Here is a 21,367-nt window from a genome sequence, read left to right as displayed (position 1 = left end):
AGGTGCTGATTTGGTGCAGGTACCAAACAAGAAGCATTCTTATAAATGGTTCCACTGTCAAATACAGAAGAGCATTATGAACTGTGCTCAAGACATCTGTGGTTAATGAATCAGGTTTTTTTTTGGACTGTTCTTCAGTTGCTGTTGGTAGTCATGGCTGCCAGTTCCCACCTGATGTTGTGACTGTTCCAGCAACTGAAGAACAGTCCAAAAAAAAAAAAAAAAAAAAACTGATAACTGCTAGCTGGCATAATGTCTAGACTACGACTTAAAAGGATAGTTCACCCCCAAAATGACTTTTTGATTGATGACCGGCAGCAGTTCCAGTAGGAGACACAAAGAATCTCCTTTGTCTCCTACCGGAACCGCTGCCTACCGGTCCGCTGGCCATGAAATTATTGGCTTAGGGATGTGACGAAAACATTAAAAAAATCCAAGTCTCGATGGGGTGACTAATCGATGGAAAAAACATGTTTTTTTTTGGGGTGAACTATCCCTTTAAGTCTGTAAAATGTACAGGTCATTGCGTGTTTTCACTTCTACAAAGAGGGTGATGCGTGATGCGATCTCCCACCATGCAACAGCAATAGGCTACATTGGACCTGGGCCTTCTTTCCCCTTGGGCTCAACTTGCTTCCAGGAGAAGGTCTTTGGATTGAATTTCCACAGATCATTGAAGGTCTTTTTGATTGATTGATTGAATACTTTGCAAAAACAAGGCACAGTAGCACAGCTTCATACAAAATAATGCTAAAAAGATAACCCAGATCAGCCCTCAGGGCTTTTTTCCATTAAGATCCTGTGTATTCAAATTAAAGACAAAAAATAATATACAACTAGAAAAAGTGCTCCTCGGAGCACAGGTCTCCGCCAAGTCAGGTACGTTATTGTGGCCTCCTGGTGGCGCTATAATAGGCCAATGTGAAAAGGGTGCCATTTATTCTTAGGTCGTTCACGGCAATCGGACACTGCATTGATGATTTGAGGCATTTTGTTCCAAAAATGTGTTTTGCTAAATTAGACCTGCTGGTGGCGCTATAACAGGCCAATGTGAAAAAGGGTGGCATTTCTTCCTTGGCCTAGTGGGAATGTGCATGTGAAATTTCACGGAAATCGCAAGCTGCGTTCATGATTTGAGGCATTTTGTTCAAAACGGACCAGTCCTGCAAATTTTGGAAGCTAGCCAATGAGGATGGAATATGGGAAATCGGACAGATCCATGTTGATCACATGACTATAGAGATACTGTGTACCGATTTGTATGACGTTTGGATAAAATCTGTAGGAGTAATAAAAAAAAAAAAGGGTTTTGCACAAATCGGCCTCCAGGTGGCGCTATAACAGGCCCATGTGAAAAATTTGAGGCAGAAGTTCTGAATTGGCATCCAGGGAGTGTGTGTGCACAGTTTCGAAGCGAACGGGCCAACGGTGCCAGAGATTAGCTGCTAACACACGGACAGGACACACGGACACACACACGGACGGACGGAGGGTAAAACATACTCTCTCGCCATGCCTTACGGCCTGGCGGAGACAATAATGTGCAAAACATATATACGAGTAGTACTAAGAAAGAAAGATTTGTACAGTAAACAGTTGGGGGCGGGGGGGGGGGGGGGTCATTTCCGGTGATTTCCTGGAAGAAGCTGTGCAGAAGGTGTGCTCAGCCAGCATTTGGTCTCTCTGTCCCTCTTCTGATTGGATGAAATTGGTATCCCACCTGAAAAAAAAAAGAAATAATTCACAATGCCTCGCACTGCGAGGCGTTGTGAGCTTGTAGATCTGCTATTTTCACAATGTTTGCCTCTTTCTTACGTAATATTTGACAATTTGCCCAATTTGGTATTAAAATGGTCTTAAAAGTCATTAAATTGTAACTTTATAAATGTGCTGATACCCTGGCTATACTTACACTGTTTGTTGGTTTGTTTACTGTTGAGGCAGAAAACAATGTGGCACATTAAGGTAATCATCTGGCAGCCCCCTAAAATCATTTGGCCCCTTTGGGGGTCCCGACCCCCAGTTTGGGAGCCACTGATGTTACCATACTGATGTTGACTTAATGTTAATCTGTTAACCTGTCTACGTGTTAAGAAGGCAGAGACACTGGGAGTCACCTAAATGCAGTTTGCTGGCCTCATTTAAAAGAGACTTAAAAAATCACCTTTCAGGAGGCCAAAAGAGGAGGTAGTACCATTTTCCCGTTAGACAGCCGACCCCCCTTTTTTATTTTTTTTTGCTGTTTTTTTTGTAATGATATTCGAACAATGGTGCCACTATATATGTCTATGAATTGAATACCAAGGCCCTCATTGGAAACGAGTCCGCAAGGACTTTTATGAACGGACCTGTTAGACAAAGTATTTTAAATGTAACTGTGCTGTTTTACATTTTTTGCCTAATAAAAATATTCAATCAAAACATCATCAGTGGTGGAAAAAGTACTCACATTTTATACGTAAGAAAAAGTATCAATACTGCAATGTAGAAATACTGTGTTACAAGTAAAAGTATGGAATAAAAAATGTACTTGAGTAAAAGTACAAAAGTATTGGCATCACAATTTACTTAAAGTATACAACAAGTACCAACATATTTTAAAATAGCCGATCTACAAGCTCACAACGCGTCGCGATGCGACGCGTTGTGAGCTTGTAGATCGGCTATTTTAAAATGTCCTATCTGTAAAATAGGGCTAATGTATGTTTTATAATGTAATCATTTATATCTGCAAAGTATAACTAGTAACTAAAGTTTTCAAATAATTGTAGTGGAGTAAAAGTACAATATTTGCCTCTCAGACGTAGTGGAGTAGAAGTAAAAGTATTGAAAACTGGAAATACTCCAGTAAAGTAAAAATGCCTCAAAATATTACATAAGTATAGTACTTGAGTAAATGGACAATAAAACATTCTACTTCATCAGACCACCGATAGCCTGCGACTTGCATGTCAAACCTCTTTGGTGAAAATAGCAGATCTACAAGCTTGTAGATCTGCTATTTTTGGCAATTATCCACCCCAGGGATGCTAGGGTTCAATTGTTTAATGTCAAATAATAAGAAAATAATACAAATAAATAAATGAATGAATGAATAAATAAAAAAGTTCCTATCGCAAAACGATTTACCGGCCCCCCTGTAGAGCTCTGAGGACCCCTAGTCCTGGACCCCCTGTTGAAGAGCCATGTACTAGGTCACAACGCGTCGCAATGCGACCCGGTAGAGAACCAGATATAGAGCCAACTAGTATAGGGTTTAAGTGTTTAGATTGACTTAAATAATGACAGCAATATATATGCATTGAAAAATAAACACCTAAACTAAACAATGGGTGTTGAGGTTTCAGCATGAACAACAGAGAGGGTCTGTCTATCAGCAACACAGTGGGTGGGATCGCTAGTTTTGCAGAAAATAAAAGGGGAAAAAAGCTCATATTCAGTTTCAAATTATGTTTGGGAAACAAAGTGTGGGGAGGTAGAATCATGTGACATCCGATTGTAAGAGCCACATGAATCCATATTCTGGATTCTATGTCGTGGTGGTCATAGAATGGTGGTCCATATTCGTTGCAAATGGACCACCATTTGGGGAAAATAACTGATCCACAAGCTTGTCTGCAATTATTTATTTTATTTTTTACAGTGAAGTATAATAGGGTTTAATAAGTGGTTAATAATGCCTGAGCATGCTTGCATGCGTGTGTGTGTGTGTGTGTGTGTGTGTGTGTGTGTGTGTGTGTGTGTGTGTGTGTGTGTGTGTGTGTGTGTGTGTGTGTGTGTGTGTGTGTGTGTGTGTGTGTGTGTGTGTGTCTCAACAACTTGGGATGCCCAAAAAAAGGAGGCAAAAAGGCTGGCAAAGTATTGTGCTGTCTCTGCTATAATTGGCAGCCGCCACATACGGCGGAGACGCTGTTACTTATAGCCATAGAGTACTGAGTGACATGCTTATTGTATCAAGAAGACATGACATGCCATGATTTAGTGAATGTAACCGTAACTACCTTTAATATCTGTGTCCTTGTTTGGGGGGGGGGGCTGCAACAACAACAACATGTTGGGAGTCACTGTACAAGACAGAGGCGTTGTTTACATAACCAAACACCTATGACCCACATGAGATTACAAAGGCTGGTCTGTATCTCTGCGTGGGCCACTCCTGCACTGTCCGCCACCTAATACCAAACACACACACACACACACACACACACACACACACACACACACACACACACACACACACACACACACACACACACACACACACACACACACACACACACACACACACACTATGGACCTGGAATGCATCCTCCTACAGTATATAAACCATGCCAGTTGTCTCACAGAGTACGTCTCCAGTCCCTCACTGAGAAACAGGTAAGTCATGGCTCCTTTTATTTAACCCCTTAAAACCGGTAAAGTGTGTGTCATTTTAGATTTTAGTTATCGTCTCTGTTGGATTGACCAAAACTGTTACTTTTCAGGATTCAAATAAAACAAATTGCAAGAATATCAGACCGACAAGCTCAAAACGTGTCACTTCGCGCAGCGTTTTGAGCTTGTAGATTGGATATTGTTGATATACTTTTGTGTGATACTGTTGTATGATTACTACAGTATTCTTATATTATAGTATATAGTATAGTTTGATGATTACTTTTAATGCAGTAATGCACTTTTTAATCTTATTTCTTCACTTTATGTTTTTTCTTTGTATTAAAAAGGTCTTAAAAGTCCTTAAGTTGTCACTTCACTGTCATCTGGTGACCCCCCCCCCCCCCCCACACACACACAGCCCCCCACACACACACACACACACACACACACACACACACACACACAATCATGTGGGGACCCCCCTGGGGGTCCCGGGCCACAGGTTGAGAACTTCTGCTTTAATGAAACCTCCATGAAACATAAACACCTTTCATCATTTCAGGCCACTATAAAGGATACGTCCTGCTGTAATAAACCATGGCTTCACTAACCATCGTGGCTGGTAGGTTGAAATCATTGTTGAAGTCATTGTTAGTTCAATTAAATCCTAATGTTCATTTAACAGTATAATATAGTGACAGTAACTCAAATGTATTTTCTGCTTTCAGGTCTAACCCTTTTATTATGTCTTCAAGAGGGTATGTATCTGTTTATTCATTCCACTTAAATCCATAAGAATTGAAAGGTAATAATTATGCTGTAAGTCAGGGGTCTCCCCATCTCTCCAGCTCTTTATTAAACAGTAAATACATGTTCAGGTGCGTTGTCAGTTTCATCCAAACAGGAGAGAGTACCCATTTATCAGCTTTATCACACTATCATTAGTGTTCCAGTTCCAATTTGTCTGCTCACTCCTGTGTTTAATCACTTCCAATTTCACTTGTTTATTCCGTAAACTTTTTTTTAAATTTGTTTTATTTTTATTACCCAGGGTTGTATACTGATCATACGTGCTCATTTCCATCCCTGCACTATTCTCTCCCCTGATTGGATAAAATTGTTATCCCGACCTGTTTCAGTTTACTAAAGAGCTGAAGAGACTACTGAACAAACACTCTATAGCAATGATTACTATCACAATAAAGAGCTATTTAACACTAACTGTACGTAAGCAAATAAATCCTCACTGTCAGGTGGAAACCGTTTATGTCCTAAAACGATCCTTTTGCATTATTATATAAAAGTAAAACAATAGTTAAAATAGACGATCTACAAGCCCACAATGTGTCGCGATGAGCTTGTAGATCGGCTATTTTCACGATGAAGTAGGACATTCATTTACAAAAAAAACAAAAAAACACAACAATTTGAAACAGGAAGATACCAGGTTTCTGCCCGACAGCATCGACATATCACGCACTGCATCTTTAAAAATCATGACTCCATGTTTACTATGAAATGACTCACACAAGAGAAGTCAAATGCTTACGTTTCCTTTTTATTTGTTTGTTGTTTGTTCTTCATTTCTTAATTTCTTCATTTCTTCATGTACTTGTTTATTTATATATTAAGTAATTAAGTTATTCAGTTATTTAGTTATTTAGTTATTTAGTTATTTATTCATTCATTCATCCATGCAAGCGATCATTCAATTATTCATTCATTAAATCATTTATTTATTCATTCAATCACTCATTCAATTCAATGATTCATTCATTCATGCATTTATTCATTAAATGATTCATTCATTCATTCATTCATTCATGTATGCATTCATGTTGACAGTGTCTTCCACCAAACCACTGCTGTGCTACTTCACTAACTGGGCCCAGTACAGACCAGGTGTTGGCAGATACCTGCCTGCTGACATTGACCCCAACCTGTGCTCCCATCTGATCTACGCCTTCTCCATCGTCAACCAAAACAACCAGCTGGACACCTATGAGTGGAACGATGAGGTTCTCTACAAGGACTTCAATGGACTCAAGCAGAGGTGAGTCGTGTCCTTTTCTATGTATCTCTCTCTCTCTCTCTCTCTCTCTCTCTCTCTCTCTCTCTCTCTCTCTCTCTCTATATATATATATATATATATATATATATATAACACTGTGGGTTTAAATCCAATTCAAGACCTGTGTTGTTCTCCCTCTGAGCTTGTAGATCTGCTTTTTTTTTCAAATAATGTGGGAACATGTTTAATGTTTAAACATTTAACAACACAAATCTTGTATGGGGGTCCCTGGTGTAAAACATGTTCAGATTTGGGGAGGGGGTCCGTGGTCAAGCACATATCGATCTGGGGGTCCTTGACATGAGAAAAAAGTTGGAGAACCACTGACATATATCACACATGATCACACAACAGGCGATTAGACAACGGATCTGTGCCCCCCTGGGGACCCCGGTCAACACATTATATGGGGTTTAAATGTGTAATAATGGCTTATAGTTAAGGTTAGGGTTAGTAGTATACGTTATGTGTCATTCATTAAACATGTCCATGTCTACTTTGCAGCAACCCTGGGCTGAAAACTCTACTGGCTGTTGGCGGCTGGAACTTTGGATCTACACAGTGAGTTCACAAAAGCAGTGGTGTAAATATCATACGTTTACTCCACTACATTTATTTGAAAACTTTAGTTATAGTTTCTTTGTAGATTTTGATAATTATTACAAAACATGAATGATCCACTTCAGTCCTATATAGGCCTATACATTCCGGCCATTTGAAAATCGACGATCTACAAGCTCACAATGCTCGCGATAGGACGCATTGTGAGCTTGTAGATCTGCTATTTTCTAAAGAAACGTTTTATACATTTGAAAACTGAAATTGGACATTCTGCATAATGAGTACTTTCTTGTAATTTCTTACAATTTGATACCAATACTTTTGTACTTTTACTCAAGTAAATGCTGAATTCCGGACTTTGACTTGTAACAGAGCATGTCTACATTGCAGTATAGATACTTTTACTTAAGTAAAGAATGTGAGTACTTTTTCCACCACTGGTAGTCCTGAGGCTGGTGGATAAACACCATTTAGCTGTCGATCAATAAAACCATAAACAGTTGAGATGTGGTGTTGTGTCGTGCAGATTCAGCAGAATGGTGTCATCGGCCGCCAGCCGGCAGACCTTCATCACATCAGCCATTAAGCTGTTGAGACAGCATGGCTTTGACGGACTGGACCTGGACTGGGAGTATCCAGGGGCGAGAGGGAGCCCCCCGGTGGACAAACACAGGTTCACACTGCTCTGCCAGGTCTGTTATATATCACTGTCTGATTCCCAAACCTTTTGGTTTCCAGAAATTCGTTGTTTCCCCGGAGACCCAAACCAGTGAAAATAGCCGATCTACAAGCTCACAACGCGTCGCTATGCCACGCGTTGTGAGCTTGTAGATCGGCGATTTTCACTACCTCTACGGTTTTGTTTTCTTGTATTATTACGGGGCCAGGCTTCCAGCATGGACCCGTTTTGTTATTCACAGTATTCCATTTCTTCTTCTGCCACTTTTGGCAGTTCTGGCTGAACCGTGCAGTCGCTTTTTATGAAACTCGGCCATATGATAGATGGTCATGAAAAACGATCAAGAAATAATTCTCACAATCTTTCGTCAAAAGGTGGCGCTATAGCACTCATTTGAAAAATGCCAACTTTGAACAGGTACAACTCATGCCCTGTTTCACCTACAGCCATGAAACTTCGATGCACACATGCGTCTCCTCATGCTGAACAACTTTCACACTCTGACTTTTGACCTCTGACCTTTAGATCTCCCACCATTTTGAATTATATGAAAAACAGTTAAAACCTATCTCCTCCTGGGATTTTTGAGTAATCTGCACAAAACTTTTTACACATGAACTTTGGACCTATGCCAAAAAACGTTTGCAAAATATTTTCCATAAGTGAAAAAATGAAGCTTTAATGAGCCAATGAATATTGCAGTTTTATGACAATTATTCATCTGCCCCTAACACATACATGCAGACTTACCATTCTTTGAAACTTTGCAGAAATGTAAAGGGCCATTCCAAATATCACTGAAACCAATCTTACTCCAATTGGTCAAACGGGGGCGCTATAGCAATTTTTTGAAAATTGAAACTTTAAACAGGCAAAAGTCATGCCTCGTTTGGCCGACAGCCATTAGACCTGCTTACACATGTGCCTTGACTAATGAGGAACACATCTATCACGTTGACCAGTAAGCACCGCCCTTAGATTGTCCGCAATCTTGAGCAGTTTGAAAAACACTTAAACCCAGGATTTTTCAGCTATTTGCGTGAAACTGTATCATATGTGTGATCTCCTTTCACAGGTTCTTGTCTGTTGGTGGCTTCTCGCTTAAATGTGTGCCCCACAACCTGAAGGTCACCAGTTCAAGCCTCACTTGGTGCAGACTTCATCTAAGTTGCATTTCACACAACATGACTATCAATGAATACATCTGCAATTGTTAAAGATAACATGAAATACTTAATTGAGTGTTTTTTACATACAGTTGATCTACAATCTCACAACTTTTCAGATAGCAATGAGAGTATGTTTTTTCAATGTATAACATACTTCATTGTGAAAATAGCCGATGTACAATCTGACAACTTTTAATGGTTTGTGAGCTTGTAGATCGGCTACTTTCACTAGTTTTGGTTCTGAGGAGATGTACAATTTCTTCATTGGTAAATGGTTTGTGAACGAGTGATCTTTGTGTTAGTGAAACAGGGGCTTGGGTCATGACAGAAGGCAAGAGTTTGTGATCCTCAACAGACAATAACAGTCTGGACAAAGCTATAGCACTATAGGTAGTGTTGCAGCTACCTAAGAGTGCCTCACGATCGCAAGGTTGCTGGTTCAAGCCTCGCTTGATGCAGACTCATTTAAGTTGAATTGCAAAAAACATGACTCAATCTATTCCGTTTCCATGGCTCTCTCTCTCTCTTCAATCTATTCTGATTCTATCTTCAATCTATTCCGTTTCCATGTCTCTCTCTCTGTCTCTTCAATCTATTCCGTTTCTATCTTCAATCTATTCCGTTTCCATGTCTCTCTCTCTCTGTCTCTTCAATCTAGTCCGCAAGGACTTTCATGAACTGACCTGTTAAAGGAATTATAATTTTTCTTTCTCTCTCCTGGCCCCGTATTATCGCTGCTTGCAGCTATATTTATTATTATTTTTTGCATTCATAGATTTATTTATTCATGCAGTTATTTGGAGAAATGTTTCTTTCATCTTTTGAAATAATTGAAAAAAAAATGTAACCACTTAAGCCCTATTTAATAGTGAAAATAGCCAATTTGCAAGGTCACAACGCATTGGAGTGTGACATGTGGTGAGCTTGTAAATCTGCTATTTTCAATATTTCCGAAGGTTTTTTTGTTTTGTTAGTTTTTTCATTCATGGATTTATTTTCTGAAAATGTTTTAGATTATTTTTGGTGATTTTTTTTTTTTTTTTTCATCCGTGACACAACAATGCTACTCTATCTGTTGTTTGCACAACATCCTTGTTTAAACCACACTATTGAAGTGGTTCTCAAAGTCTGGTCCAGGGACCCTCAGGTTTCCTGGAGAGAGTTTCAAATGGACCCTTACGTGGTGTAACTCTGAGAGAGTACAAATGGAACCAAATGGACCCGTACGGGTCTATTCCATTTGTACTCTCTCAGACTTATGGGGGTCCCTGCAGTGTTAATTTTGACAGCACATTTTGATTTAGTTTTAGTCATATTAGTCATATTTTAGTCATCTGAAATGTTTTAGTTTGAGTCTAGTTTTAGTCGACTAAATATCATAAGATTTTAGTCAACTAAATCTACAGTTGATTTAGTCGACTATTTTGGCGGTCCGTGGTAGCGTTGTAATGCCTTAGTTTATACTTAGTTGCATGCCGAATATAGCCGATCTACAAGCTCACAACGCACCACAGACGTGTAGTGAGCTTGTGGATCTGCTATTTTCGAGCCGCGACACCCGAGCGCAACCAAACATAAAATGAAGAACCACTGCACTATTACTATTATCATTATGACTAATTATTGCATTGGTTCTCAAATTGGGGTCCAGGGGTCCTTGAGGGAGTTCCAGGGGGTCCCCAGCTAAATGATGGACAATTGGAACAAAATGGACCCTAACGGGTCCATTTGGTTCCAAGTGTACACTCTCAGAGTTAAATTAACATTGATATTACAATATAAATGGGGTCCCAGAGATAGAAATGTCATTAAATGGGGGTCCGTAGTCTAATGCATGTCAAACTGGGGGTTCTTGAAATTAAAATGGTTGAGAATCACTTCTAGACACTTCTAGATCTTCTCTTATGGGGTCCCTGAGGCATATCTTTTCAAGTGGGGGTCCGCGGGCTAATAAGTGTCAATTTGGGGGTCTTTGACATGAAAAGGATATGAGAACCACTGCATTATTGTGTGTTTGGATGTAGGAGTTACGCTCTGCCTTCGAGGAGGAAGGGAATCTGAACAGCAGGCCCAGATTGCTGCTCACAGCTGCAGTGGCTGCTGGGAAGGCAACCATTGACGCCGGTTATGAGGTCGCTCAGATCGCCAGGTGAGTTCAAAGCCTTTTCACTAACACTTACAATCAGTGGAGAAAAAAGTACCCACATTTGTTACTTCAGTAAAAGTATCAATACTGCAAAGTAAAAGTCCGGAATTCAACATTTACATGAGTAAAAGTACAAAAGTATTGGTATCAAAATGTACCAAAAGTAGAAAGTACTCATCATGCAGAATGTCCCGTTTCACAAGTTTTCAAATGTATAAAATGTATACACATCTTTTGAAAATAGCCGATCTACAAGCTCATTCTCACGCATTGTGAGCTTGTAGATCTGCTATTTTCAAATGACCGAAATGTATAGGGCTGATAGTTGTTAATGTATGTTTTGTAATAATAATCAAAATCCACAAAGTAATTAGTAACTAAAGTTTTCAAATAATTGTAGTGGAGTAAAAGTGCAATATTTGCCTCTGAGATGCAGTGGAGTAGAAGTAAAAGTAGCCTACTGAAAACTGGAAAACTGTGTGTGTTGTTGTATGTGTGTGTAACAGGTCCCTGGACTTTATTAATGTCATGACGTATGACTTCCACGGAGCATGGGAGAAAACCACCGGACACAACAGCCCTCTCACTTCTTCACAAGATACTAATAATGTGGTGAGTGGAAATATCACAACTCACACACACTTTATTACAAGTATGTAGAACAACACACTGTTTTAACAGGCTCTAATACACAGCAGCCATATTGCAAGGAAAGTGGGCCTCTTCTTTACTTCCTTCACAGGTCTTACCAATGATACTAATTAAGGCTCTGTTCTGTTTAGTGTAGCACAGGGGTTCTCAAACCTTTTTTTTTAATTTCAAGGACCCCCATTGCTCTGTGAGTGTACAAATGGAACTAAATTGGTTAGTTTGGTTCCATTTGTACAGTCTCAGAGTTACACAACTGTAAGTGTCCATTTGGAACCCCCTCAATAGGCTCTATGCACAGCAGCCATATTATCACTTCCTTCACAGGTGTTACCAATGATACTAATAAAGGCTCTGTTCCATTTAGTGTAGCACAGTGGTTTCCACAACCCCCATAACTCTGATAGTGTACAAATGGAACCAAATGGACCCTTACGGGTCCATTTGGTTCCATTTGTACACTCTCAGAGTTACACACCTGTAAGGGGCCATTTGGAACTCTGTTTGACCAGAATGGAACAGAGCCTTCATTAGTATCATTGGTAACACCTGTGAATGTCTTCACAGTATGGCTGCTGTGAATAGAGCCTATGAACCATGAGGGTCCCTGGATCACACTTTGAGACCCACTGCACTGGTGTAGCAGAGTGTTTCCAGTGAGTCAGCACCCTGACTCTGTTTGACCAGAATGGAACAGAGCCTAATTAGCATAATTGGTATCACCTGTGAAGGAAGTAAGGAAGAGGCCCAATTTCTTTTCAATATGGCTGCTGCATAGAGCTCCCGGTAAAATAAAGGCTAAATAACATACATTTCCATCAAATATCAGAGGAAATCATCACATTTGTAGTTTTGGGGTCCCGAGATATTAAAAAAAAAAAAAAAAAGTATCAAATGGGGGTCCATGGTCTAATGCATGGCCTTCAACAAGGGGTCCGGGACCTCTAGGGGGTCCTCAGAGTTACTACAGGAGGGCGGCAGATCTTTGTGTGATAGGAACGTGTTTTCTTTTTCTTTTTAATTTACATTAAACGCTTGAACCCTAGCTTCCCTATTTTAGAGAAACATTAGGCCAAAATAGCCCCCAGCCACAGTACTGGGTTTGGTGATGTTCTATATATTGTCTGAATAATCTTTGCTTGTGTTCGTTATGTGCTAAAAGAGTGACTTTGAGAGCTGTTTCACCGTACAATGTAAGTCAATGAGGAGCATATTTTTAGTTATCAATTTCTAATCAATGGATTAATTATTTCTTATTTATTGTCCACCTTTGACGTTACATCATGGCAAGGTAACTACACAACCCAAACCTCTACCAAAGTGGTCTTGCCCTTTAAACGGTTAAACGTCTGAAAATACACATTCAAAATGAACATGAACAATTAAGTCTATGAAGCTATCTATGAAACCAGTGAGGTTTCACAATTTTATACAATATGACGTGGGGGTCGCTGCTTCTCTCCCAAATCTCTCCCAAAGCTAAGGAGATCTTGGCCTAAAAAATGACCCCTGGTGTAATAATGCATATAAAACTGGGGGGTACCTTGACATTTTAAATGGTGAGAATCACTGATACAGTACTGTACACATGACAACTGATATGTGTGTTTGTTTACATTTTGCCACCAGGACTTTGCCATGAATTACTGGAGAGATCAAGGAGCTTCTGCTGAAAAACTACTGCTTGGCTTTGCTACATACGGACGCACGTTCCACACGGGGTCAGCAGGTGGCGCCGTGGGCTCGGCAGCCAGCGGCGCTGGCTCTGCTGGACGCTATACAGGAGAGGCTGGGTTCCTGTCTTACTATGAGGTGAGTGAATGTTGAACCTTAATATTGTTGCTGTTGGATGGGAACCTTGTACAAAACTGTAACCTTTTAGGAAACAGGAAAAAATTAACCTGCGTCCCAATGGATCCAATGTAGTTATTATTTAGTCACAAGCTCTCGTAAACCCTTTCAATCCGGGAACGGATCTCTGTCATTTTAGATTTATTTAGCTATTCAAAAAATAGCAGATCTAAAGCTCATAGCGTGGCACCGAGTGCCGCGCTATGAGCTTGTAGATCTGCTATTTCTGAAAAATCGTGAAAATCTTTGAATATATATTTTCCAAAGTGAACATTTGTCAAATATTTTGTTCCAGGGACCCCAAGAAGCAAAGCTTTGAGTTACAAAAGTTCACTTTAAAAATATATATATTGATTTTCAAGATTTTTCAAAAAAATAGCCAAAGAAATCTAAAATGACAGAGACGTGTTCCCAGATTGAATGGTTCATGCTTTTCGTTGGTTCGATATAAACCCACAGACGTGTAACCACTTTCACTTGTTTTAAAAGTAGCGGACATAGCAGATCTAAAAGCTCACAACGCGGTCACACGTTGTGGGCTTGTAGATCTGCTATGTTTGCTACTTTTGTGGTAGGATATTTTACAGGGGGGAAACAACAACTTGAAAACATGGAGATACAAGACAGGAACGATATGGGAACAATTTTGCTCTTTCAATGGCATCATATATGGTCAATATGTCAAGTCTTTTGAATTGGATTCAATATATATATACATATATTCATTCTTCCAACAGATTTGTAGCTTCCTCCAAGGGGCCGCTGTCCACTGGATCGATGAGCAAATGGTGCCTTATGCCACCAAAGGCAAAGAATGGCTGGGATTTGATAACAAACAGAGTTTTGCAAACAAGGTAATACACAGCAGCTTTACGATTTAATGCTAAATTAAAAAAAATATCTCAATACCATGTGTAAGAGCCATTTGAGCCATGTATATGCTGATTACAGCCCACGTATTTAACAGGGCTGTAATCAGCAGCAGGTGTTGCCAGTGGCAGAGGCAAACAGTTTTCGACTGTGTCTCATGAGAGCTGTAGGTCTGTGTATGTTTGAGTTGTATTAAGTGTATTCATTTATTGTATGCTAGAGTGATTGCCTTGGCACGAAGCTACTAAGAATAAATATAATTTGTTATGAACTTCAACGGACACTTGTGGACATCAGTTTATATGGAACACACGTCAGAACTCCCTCGGCAACCAGTACAGTGCCAGAAGTATAGGACTTATGACACTACACTTAACAGTAGCACCTAAGTATAGGATTTAGGCGTTTCACCATGGATGTGTTCATTCTCACCAAATTAATACCACACAAATAACTACTATGAGTAAATCTCAAATATTGTGACATTTTCATGAAGAAAATCATATTCATGAACTATTTCTGCATTTTGAGACATAGAAGTGGATTGCTTAACATATAAGTCATTTCTTTCTGCCTATTGCTGTGTTTCCATCAGAGATTGAAGTTATAATTGGCAAAAAGTAAACATAAGCGAAGATGAATTAAATAACTAAAATGTATATACAATTAGTTGAAAGCTGTGATGATGATACCAGCTATATATTTGCTGTTACGCATCAAATTAAATGACTGAATTTGATCATAATTGCATAATTGAGTCAAAATTGATACGGTAAGAGTGGGCACCTGATAAGTCTGGGCACATTCATGTGATATTGCCATTTTTTTCTTTCCAAAATGTGAAAAAGTAATGAATAAAAGTATGCTTTTGAAATGGACTCAAATCATGTACAATATACAGGATTTCAACATGCACGGTACGTCATTATCGGACCTAAATGAACCCTTCAACTTCTTGTTTATGCCCATAATGACTGGATATACTGGTTTTGTAGAAATGTGTTTGAATTGTTGAAATAACATGTTCAAATCCTGTATACGCAACCTCATTTCAGACCAAAAGCAAACACTTAGTCACTATGTTCTTTACATTTTGGGGAATAAATTATAGTGGCAAAAAAATAATTGTGATTAACGATAGTTAGATAATAAAAATAATGCTTAAAACATTAACTTTAACCCCCAGCGTCCCTATTCTGGGTGAACGCCAAAAATAGCAGATCTACCAGCTCACAATTGTGCTGCAACGCAATGTGTTGTGAGCTTGTAGATCTGCTATATTGATTTGAATTGGATTTGAATTGATTTGAATTGATTTGAATTTGAATTTGAATTGATTTGAATTGATTTGTGTGAAATACGAGCGTACCAAATGCTCTCCTTTCACGTCCGTTTTATCAAGTATAGAGGGTTTAACTTAAGTGGTACTGAATGTGCAGCTCAACAAAAGCTAATTCATCCTAGACCTAGTGTATGATGGAGGACAATCTCACGATGAATTAAAATGTCCACAGGTGAAGTACTTGAAGCAGAACGGTTTTGGAGGAGCCTTAGTGTGGACTATCGACCTGGATGACTTTACTGGAGAAATGTGTGGCCAGGGCAGATACCCCCTCATCAGCCACCTGCGCTCTCTACTGGATTCAGGTAAACAAGACCACTGCATTCATACTGTCACTGTTGGGTAGAAATCTTCAGTGGTGGAACTATAATGGTACTACATCTTTTTAACTTAGGTAAAAGTATCAATATTGCAATGTAGAAATACTCTGTTACAAGTAAGAGTCCAGAATTCAAAATGTACTTGAGTAAAAGTACATAAGTATTGGTATCAAAATGTACTTAAAGTACTGAAAGTAAAAGTACTCGTTATGCAGAAGGTCCCATTTCATGAGATTTCAAATGTATAGAATGTATAAAAAATCCTTTGAAAATAGCAGATCTACAAGCTCACTATTTTCATATTGGCAAAGTTTATATAGGGCTGAAGTGGTTTTGTTATAATAATCTAAATCTACAAAGTAACTAGTAACTAAAGTTTTCAAATAATTGTAGTGGAGTAAAAGTAAAATATTGTGAATGTGGGTTGTTTTCTGCAACAAGCAACAGAGAGCAGAAAAAAAGCCCTTTTTCCAAATCCATTACAATTAACCCATTAAAGGTAGGGTAAGTGATTTGCTTTGGTTAAAATAAGTGTTCAATAGCTCTATATTCTGATAGTACTCATTGCTATAGAGTGTTTTTTTCAGTAAAAGGAGTCTCCTTGTCTCTCCAGCTCTTTATAAAACAGAAAATGCATTTTCGTTTCAGATTCAGTTTCATTTCCAATTTTATCCAATCAGGATCGAGAACTCAATCAGAATATAGATTAAACAAGTGAAACTGGAAGTGATGACACTAAGAAATGAGCAGACAAAATTGGAACTGGAACACTATACAAATTAAGCTTAAAAATACTTTCTCCTGATTGGCTGAGATTTTGACACCTACCGAAAAATGTATTTTCTGTTTATTAAAGAGCTGGAGAGACAGGGACACATCTGTTACTGAAAAAACACTCTATAGCAATGATTACTATCAGAATATAGTATTTTAACCTTTTAACAAAATACTTTTTGTTTTAACCAAAAAATATCACTTACCCTACCTTTAAGACCTGAAGCCGATTCTACATGTCTCCTAAATCTCAACAGTATTCTGAAAAACGTATGTTTCTATATCAGTGGTGCTCAATCTTTTTTCATGTCAAGGACCCCCAAAATGATATGTATTTGGCCGCAGACCCCCATCAAAATATGTTGTTCCAGGGACCCCCAGAAGCAAACATTTTAGTCAAAAATGTTCGCTTTAAAAATATATATATTCAAAGATGTGCACACATTTTTACGATTTAAAAAAAATAGCAGATCTACAAGCTCGTAGCGCGGCACTCGGTGCCGCGCTAAATATTGTACTTTTACTCCACTACAATTATTTGAAAACTTTAGTTACTATAGTTACTTTGCGGATATATCCTATAATACATTGCAAAACCCAAAACCCATAAATTCCCCCTGTCACTGTGTCGGAATAAACACAAAAACAACATATCAATGTCACTAACAACACAAGCCACAACGCGCACAATTACTCCGCGCAGTCTGTAGGCCACTTCTCACTGCTCAGCACACATCTGCCCCCTCGAAGCATAATTGATTGCGGCCAACACAAACTCACAACATTACGGTCGGCCATGTTGTTCCTTAGCGTCATCGCTGACCACCGCCCAGCGAGACCCAAAGACACCCTTAGTTCGGACACTGTGGGGGCTGGGGGGGCTCGCGCGTGCTCCACATGCACTCACCGTCAGCGGCGGTCGTTAACACCTTAAAGTTTAAACAATAGCCTGTCAAGGTTCGCGCCGTCAATAGCCTCTACAAGGCTGCTTCGCATAACATTAGGCTATACTGGAGAAAAGCCACGGACTTGAATTGAATGCGTACATTCCTCTCACAATGACAGACAACAGTCTCTACACTGCAGAGTGTGAAGGGGATCGCTTAGCAGAGGACCCAGTTCTCTGAGACAAGACAAAGACAAGTTGTCTGATTATTTTAACTACTTATGTGTGGGTGAGTCTATGTAAAGGGCTTTTATATAAAACTTAAAGGAAAATAAAATAATTGATTAATTGAAACAAAAACAAAAACAACAAATTAACAATGCACCAAAATACTAAGAAACATAAATACATTAATAATCACATGTTGAATACCTACAGTATTTCAACTAGCACTGAGCTGAGTGGCTATGTGCACATGCCTGCGCGCGCACGTGACATCATAAAATAGAGCACCCTTAGTTCAAAAACCCACAGCTCACCACTGGTCCCAACACTGGTGGGGGGGATTGAAAGACAGAACAGTACACTAGATGCGCTCCAAAGATGTCACAATATTACACATTACAATACTATGTATTATTATGTATATTATATCTTATGCTATAATAAATATTGTATTAATGATGTTATATAGTATTATTATATATTATTACATATAACATGTTAAAAAGCTGTTCGCCGGATTGACAGACAGAGCCAGACACACGGAGCGGACTCCCCACTACCAGGGGTGCTGCAGCAATATCTTATGCTATGATAAATATTGTATTAATGATGTTATATATTATATAACATCAAACATAATAATACATTATTATATCATAATGTCATACGCTGTATTACAGTACATAACACATATTTAACACATACATTATATCTATAATATACATATACATAGTATTATGACATATGCATACATACATATTTAAATATATTTTTAAAATAAATATAATATACACATCAGCCATAAATGACACAGTCTTTACAACGGCTCTTTCAAAGGGGTTCGCGATGTTTTCTTTTGTATCCAACGATTTTGTTGGCTAGGGAGCTAGCGGGAAGGGCGCGACCTATAGTTATAGTACATAATAACACATACTTACAGTCACATATAAATTATATCTACAATACAAACACACATACTATTATGACATATCAATACATACATATTTATATCTATTTCTACGTATCTATAATATACACCTGAGCCATAAATGAGCCAGTATTCACAACGCCTCTTTGAAAGGAACAGAACCCCACGATCCGCCTCCCTTCAAAGACACATAAATCCCATCTCTACTGCCCACTCTGTGCTGCAGCGACACGGACACAGAGAGAGGGACACGGAGGGACGAACAAACACAAAGCCCCGCGCAGCGGATGGGTTCTCGGGGCGCGAAGCGCCCCGAGAATCTAGTATTATTACATTATAAAACATACATTAACCACTTCAGCCCTATTTTATACATAGGCCATTTGAAAATAGCCGATCTACAAGCTCACAGCGCTGTGAGTTTGTAGATCGGCTATTTTCAAACATTTTAGTACTTTTACTTTTGGTACTTTAAGTACATTTTGATGCCAATACTTTTCTATTAGTAGTCATTTTTAATTCTGGACTTTTACTTGTAACAGAGTATTTCTATATTGCAGTATTGGTACTTTTACGTAAAGAATTTGAGTACTTTTTCCACCACTGCGTGATACTATCCTTGATCGCAATTAAGTTTTTGCCACAATAATCATGACATGTCATTTTCATATCCATCCCATCCCTATGTGTCAGATTCCTCTGCGCCTCCGACGACCATCGTTCCTCCGGCAATCAGAACAACGATCCCTGAACCGGCTGCCATCACCACCACTGATGGCACCACTACCCCCACTACCACCCCCACCACCACCACTGTGTCACCTGGCCTTGGCTTCTGCAGAGGAAGGGCTAATGGCCTCTACGCGAACGCCAAAGACTCCAACTCCTACCACAACTGCTACAACGGACTCACCTACCTCCACACATGCGGCGCTGGCCTGGTGTACAGAGACAGCTGCAAATGCTGCGACTGGCCGCGCACCGGCTTCTGCGTAGGGAGACCCAATGGCCTCTATAGGAACGCAGACGACAACAACTCCTACTACAACTGCTACAATGGAATCACCCACCTGCAGAAATGCCACGCTTACCTCGTTTTTAATGAAAGTTGCAATTGCTGTGACTGGCCTTAATGGAATGTGTTGTACACGATGATACAGCAGTGGTTCTAAACCTGTGGGCCGGCGGCCACTTGTGGGCCGTGAGTGGACGCCCATAATGTAACATTAATGTAAAACAATATAATAAAAAAGGAAAAGAAGAGTAAAAAAAAGTTATTGTGTATTTTCTTTCAAACCTGGAAAAATGAGTTTTCATTGTGATAAATAACAACTTAAAGTATATTCATATCATTGAAATAAAATTGCACTGAAAATGCAAGCGGCCCACCCATGTGACCACTTACAGATGGGTGGGCCGCAAATGCCTTTGTGATTTTCAAGTGGGCCCTGATGCAGACACGGTTGAGAACCACTGACTTATAGTACATCATTGCTGTCAGGCTGAAACAATCTTTTCATAAATGAATTATTAACATAATGAAATAAATGTAAACATTAAGGTCTGCTCATTCATTATAACCAGTGTTCATTTTGACAGAAAATGTTGATTACTTTAAGTCATAGCCTTTGAAATAACATTCCATGTAGTTTTAGTCACATTTTAGTCATCTGAAACGTTTTACTTTTAGTTTAGTTTTAGTTGACTAAATATTATATGATTTCTGTCGACTACAGTTGACGCCTTGATGGTGTCGAAATGCCTGATTTATATACTGCCTGAAACACGTTGTGAGCTTGTAGATCGGCTATTGTGACACCCACACGCAGCCACGCATTAAATGGCTTGTCTTAGTTCTAGTTTTCATTTGTTGACAAAATTGTCAGAAAACGTTTTAGTCATCATAGGTTTGTTTTTCTTTAGTTTTTCTTTGTCAGTCAAAAAAGGTTGTAGACGAACATTTTTCGTCATAGTTTTAGTCGACACAATGACCACTGAATAGAACAGACGTATCCAAATGCTGTCCAGGGGGCCAATCGTGGCCCAATAATCTTCCTAAAATGTATTATTTATGGACCAAGTTTCTGAGTGTTTTGAAATGAACCTGGGCAGATTTTTCAGTAGACTTTGTAATTATTCCTAACCTAATTCCTAATTTGTATTAATTTGAATACATTTTTATTTCATTTTACTTCAATGTCACACATTTGGCTACACTGCTGTTTGACCTGTACGTTTACATAAGAAAATAATAAATACGTTATCAGCCACTGGAGTAGTGTGGTGGTTTACCTGCTGAAAAATATTGTCCTCTCGCTGTTTTTTTGGTGTGTCTTGGTAGGAGACGTTTTTTGGGGAAAACAGTGCCCTCACAAAACATGGCTCAACTGTAATATTGAATGGCAGGTGTTTTGCTTTATTGAAACAAGGAGCTTTGAGAAACACTGACTAAATAAAATAATAATAATGCAATAAATAAATAAATAAAGTCTTCATACAGTTGACTAGGAACAATAAGCA

The 21,367-nt window shown here is 39.0% G+C and overlaps 1 protein-coding gene across 1 annotated transcript; it reads left to right on the top strand.

Moving 5' to 3' along the window:
* Nucleotides 1-6,212: 6,212 nt before the first annotated feature.
* Nucleotides 6,213-19,980, top strand: LOC311053293 (acidic mammalian chitinase-like; the record flags this gene model as incomplete). The annotated part of the gene is made up of 9 exons (XM_084068754.1): nucleotides 6,213-6,430; nucleotides 6,953-7,009; nucleotides 7,536-7,701; nucleotides 10,882-11,006; nucleotides 11,510-11,615; nucleotides 13,281-13,463; nucleotides 14,240-14,356; nucleotides 15,887-16,019; nucleotides 19,541-19,980. The coding sequence occupies 9 exons, from the start codon at nucleotides 6,213-6,215 to the stop codon at nucleotides 19,978-19,980; spliced, it is 1,545 nt and encodes a 514-aa protein (XP_083924880.1).
* Between the last annotated feature and the right edge of the window lie 1,387 nt (nucleotides 19,981-21,367).

The sequence above is a fragment of the Gymnoscopelus microlampas genome (assembly GCF_963454915.1).
Source record: "Gymnoscopelus microlampas genome assembly, chromosome: 10".
NCBI classification, from domain to species: domain Eukaryota; kingdom Metazoa; phylum Chordata; class Actinopteri; order Myctophiformes; family Myctophidae; genus Gymnoscopelus; species Gymnoscopelus microlampas.
This window is presented reverse-complemented; position numbering and strand designations above follow the sequence as displayed.